Here is a 4296-nt window from a genome sequence, read left to right as displayed (position 1 = left end):
GTCCAAACGGGAACTAAATTTTATAGACTGCAAGTTATAGTATTCATATAAATAGATGTCAAGGATTTTATATCAATATTTTTAAAAATATCAGTTTTTGCTATCAAAAAAATATTACTCTTCATGCCTCATTGTACTAGTATGTTTGTTATAAAGTCTATACCTGGTATACGTAATAATAAAAAGATTATCCAGTGAATAATGGAGTCAAAATTAAGAGAACAGTTAGTCTTATAATCAGTGCTGTGCCCCTCAATTAATGGCACATAGACTAGTCTGGGCCACCTCTGGGCCCCCACAATTGCTTTAATTACATTTCATGCAAACGCTCTTCATTAGCCTTCTCTATAAATTCCCCAGCTTTCTCCTCCGAAATGCATTGAATCAAACAACGCTCATCACTTCACTTGTTTTCGTTCTCTCTCTCTCTCTCATGGCTACTAAGCAAGCCGATTTGGTTAATAAGCCTTCTTCTCTGCAGGTTGAGCCTGCTGCCTCTCCGCCGGAGTCTAGTCCTTTTCGGAAAATCGTCGTCGTCGCTTCCATTGCTGCCGGTGTTCAATTCGGATGGGCTCTTCAGCTCTCCTTGTTGACTCCTTATGTACAGCTTCTCGGTATTCCCCATACCTGGGCTGCTTTTATCTGGCTCTGTGGTCCCATCTCTGGGATGGTAGTTCAACCCATCGTCGGATACCACAGTGACCGCTGCACCTCCCGCTTCGGCCGCCGCCGCCCGTTCATCGCTGCTGGTGCACTGGCGGTCGCCATCGCTGTTTTCTTGATCGGTTACGCCGCTGACATGGGACACATGTTCGGCGACTCGCCGGAGAAGAAAACGCGTCCGCGAGCCATCGCGATCTTCGTCGTCGGATTCTGGATCCTCGACGTGGCCAATAACATGCTTCAAGGCCCGTGCCGAGCTCTATTGGCAGACCTCTCCGCCGGCGACCACCGGAAGATGCGGACGGCGAACTCTTTCTTCTCGTTCTTCATGGCCGTCGGGAACGTCCTCGGATACGCCGCCGGATCGTTCAGTAAGCTCTACCACATGTTTCCGTTCACGAAAACGAAGGCCTGCGATGTGTACTGCGCGAACCTGAAGAGCTGCTTCTTCCTCTCCATCGCTCTTCTGCTCGTTCTCGCAACCGCCGCTCTCACCTACGTGAAGGAAAAGGCCCTTGAGAAAAAAACTGGCGGGAACGAGGGTGAAAATGGTTCGGTGGGCGAGGGATCAGGAGGCTTCCAGTGCTTCGGTCAAATGTTCGGGGCGTTCCGTGAGCTCAAGAGGCCGATGTGGATTTTACTCCTGGTGACGTGTCTCAACTGGATTGCTTGGTTCCCTTTCCTGTTGTTCGACACTGATTGGATGGGAAGGGAGGTGTACGGAGGAACGGTGGGGGAAGGTAAGGCGTACGATAAGGGCGTGCGCGCGGGTGCATTGGGTCTAATGATCAACTCGGTGGTGCTGGGCGTGGTGTCCTTGGGCTTGGAGGTGTTGGCGCGTGGGGTTGGGGGTGTGAAGAGGTTGTGGGGCATCGTTAACTTCATTCTCGCCATATGTTTGGCCATGACGGTGCTGATCACCAAGTTGGCCAAGCACTCGCGGCAGTTCGCCCCGGGGTCTACCGATCCTCTGCCACCTTCCACCGGAATTAAGGCCGGAGCGTTAACTCTCTTCGCGGTGCTCGGAATTCCACTGGCGGTGAGTCACTGGTTAACCTTAATTTGTTTTTCTGTGTCTCCCGCTATTTTTTCGTGTTTAAATAAAAATTTAATAATTAATATTGAATATTTTTCTTCAATTTAAAAAAAAAGGCTGAAAAGGGAGTTTAACAATTAATTCACTGTACAAAAATGGTAAGTTTGACATGTGATTCAGAACTTTGAAGTTTGCAATTTTTCTCTCTTGCATTAACGAGAGAGGGCATGTGGGTGTGTGATACAAAAAGATTTTTGCAAATTCTTGTTTTGTATTTTTCCGGGGCCCTATCGGCGGGATTCTATGGTAAAAACAAAAAAGGGAGAGCATCTGAGTTGGATGTTGGCGTAAATTTCTGCATGCCACAAAAAATTCTTGGTTTTTTCTTGCAGAGTTTTCTTAGAATTAATAGCTGGGGTTGGTGTGGATTGATGTCGCTGCCAAATGTTAATTATAAAAAATAATATCACGAGAAAAATCAGGCATTATTATAATATTTTGATAGACAGGCCTATTAGGCATACTATTAAAGAATTGTGTAAAGACAGCACAATATTCCCTCAGAAGCTACAGGAGAACAGTAATAAAAGTTCGAAAGCTTTTATCGAAGCATGTGGAAGATGCTGAAGAAATTGTGATGGAGTTGGGAATTTGGGCAAGTTGGGCCTATTCAGACTCAGGCCGAATAAGTTCAATTTGAATAAATTCAAACTTGAACAAGCCCGACTTTTTGAGAAGTTCGAATAGCCAAGGTTGGCTTGAATTTCTTCAGACTTCAGGCGGTTCAAATATACAAATTTATATTTTAAAATCATTTTTAATTAATTTTTTCACTTTAAAATTAATTATTTTATTTTATAAAAAATATAAAATATATTTTTTGATACTTAAATGATGTATAACACTCAAATATATAGTATTTTAGTATAAAATAACTTAATACTTAATTAATTAATTAATATTTATCATATTTAATATATTTTGTAAAAATAAAATATTGTTATTCGAGTATTGGGGTCAAGTCCGAACTTGATCGGCTTGGCCCGAATAGTCTGAATAGACCTGAATATAAAAAAAATTATATTTTTTAAACCTAGCCGTAATTTTTTTCGGAGGAATTCGGGCTAGCCTGTCGAGTTCGACTTGAATTATCCACTCTAATTGTAATCATACTTGTTGTGCAGATTACTTACAGTATCCCTTTTGCACTAGCATCCATATTCTCCAGCACTTCAGGCGCAGGCCAAGGTAAAATAATGAATCATTCTTTTAATCCACTACCACCAGTCCACCACCCACTTAAGAATTCACAATGATTACTTCATCGCGTTAACTAACCCATTTCATTTCAATTTTTAGGGTTATCTTTGGGAGTTCTGAATCTGGCAATTGTCATCCCTCAGGTAATTTGTGAGATAATCTTTCAGAAATTGTTCTATTTGCCAAATTCATCATCCAAATTTGTTTACTAATTGTCGTTATTATTTGTATCAAGCAGATGTTTGTGTCTGTGGTGAGTGGGCCATGGGACCAGGCGTTTGGTGGTGGAAACCTGCCGGCGTTTGTTGTGGGTGCTATCTCTGCCGCAACCAGCGGTATACTATCAATAGTCTTGTTGCCGTCTCCGCCACCGGACCTGGCAAAGACGATGAGCACAGCTGGAGGCTTCCATTAGAGAGAACAATTAATTACTTTTTTTTTCTTTTTTCTTTTTCCTTTTTCGGGGTTTTGTTTTTGCTTTTCTTTTTCTTTGTAGATTGTGGGGTCCTAGGTCTTAAACATGATGAAGCCTCTCATGCTGTGTCCAAGTCCAACAAAAGCTTGAATTTAAAACTGCCATGTTTGTGGCAGCACAGTGAAGGATGACTCTAAAGAGTCAGGATTTCATTTTTATTGTAAAGTTTGGTGAAGAAAAATATGTGTAATTAGGAGGACTCCCAAAAGAGCCTTGTTTATTTTTGAGGCATTGGGTCCATTTTGGGGGCGCTTTGTACTTGAAATAGGGATTAGGGAGACTGAGAGGAAAGCAAAAAAGGCAAAGGGCTTGAAACGAAAGGATGAATAATGTACAGTGAAGGACTGCAGGTGTGGGGGCAGGCTGGTTTAGGTGAGCCGAGCCGAGCCGAGCCGAACAAGACTAGTGAACCGGTGCTTCCCACTTTTCTGCCTTCCATCTTTGTTGCGGGCTCCTAATAAAACAGTATTTTCTCTCATCATCTTCCATTATCTGAACCAACTTGTGTGCATTCTATTCTCTAATACGTTTTTCCTTTTCTTTGTTCTCTTGCTCGCGACAATCTCTGTTTGCTTTTTCCCTTTCATCACTACGTGATTGATATGGTCTAAAATCAACACTACTGCACTACATTACATGTTCATTTTGTTTTGGCTTACGTGAGGCATGCCTTTTTAGGAGAGGAGACAAATATTGAGATATACATAAGAGAAATTAAGAAAATTAAGTTTTGAAGATTTATGCAAAATCAGCAGTCCAGAATTAACATGGCTTTGATAATTGCAGTGCTTGAATTCGACCTTTTAAAAAAAAATCTCTACATAGTAATCATGACAGTACAAAAACTTATAAAAATTTAATT

General features: G+C 41.8%; 1 protein-coding gene across 1 annotated transcript; it reads left to right on the top strand.

Moving 5' to 3' along the window:
• The first annotated feature begins 374 nt into the window (after positions 1-374).
• LOC129322956 (sucrose transport protein-like) lies at positions 375-3912 on the top strand. The gene is made up of 4 exons (XM_054969427.1): positions 375-1702; positions 2884-2947; positions 3059-3102; positions 3198-3912. Exons 1-4 carry the CDS (start codon positions 434-436, stop codon positions 3372-3374), a joined length of 1554 nt encoding a protein of 517 aa, XP_054825402.1. The 5' UTR covers positions 375-433; the 3' UTR covers positions 3375-3912.
• Positions 3913-4296: the final 384 nt, after the last annotated feature.

The sequence above is a fragment of the Prosopis cineraria genome, unplaced genomic scaffold (genome assembly GCF_029017545.1).
Source record: "Prosopis cineraria cultivar Desert tree isolate PC_DT_omini unplaced genomic scaffold, ASM2901754v1 PC1, whole genome shotgun sequence".
NCBI lineage: Eukaryota > Viridiplantae > Streptophyta > Magnoliopsida > Fabales > Fabaceae > Prosopis > Prosopis cineraria.
This window is presented reverse-complemented; position numbering and strand designations above follow the sequence as displayed.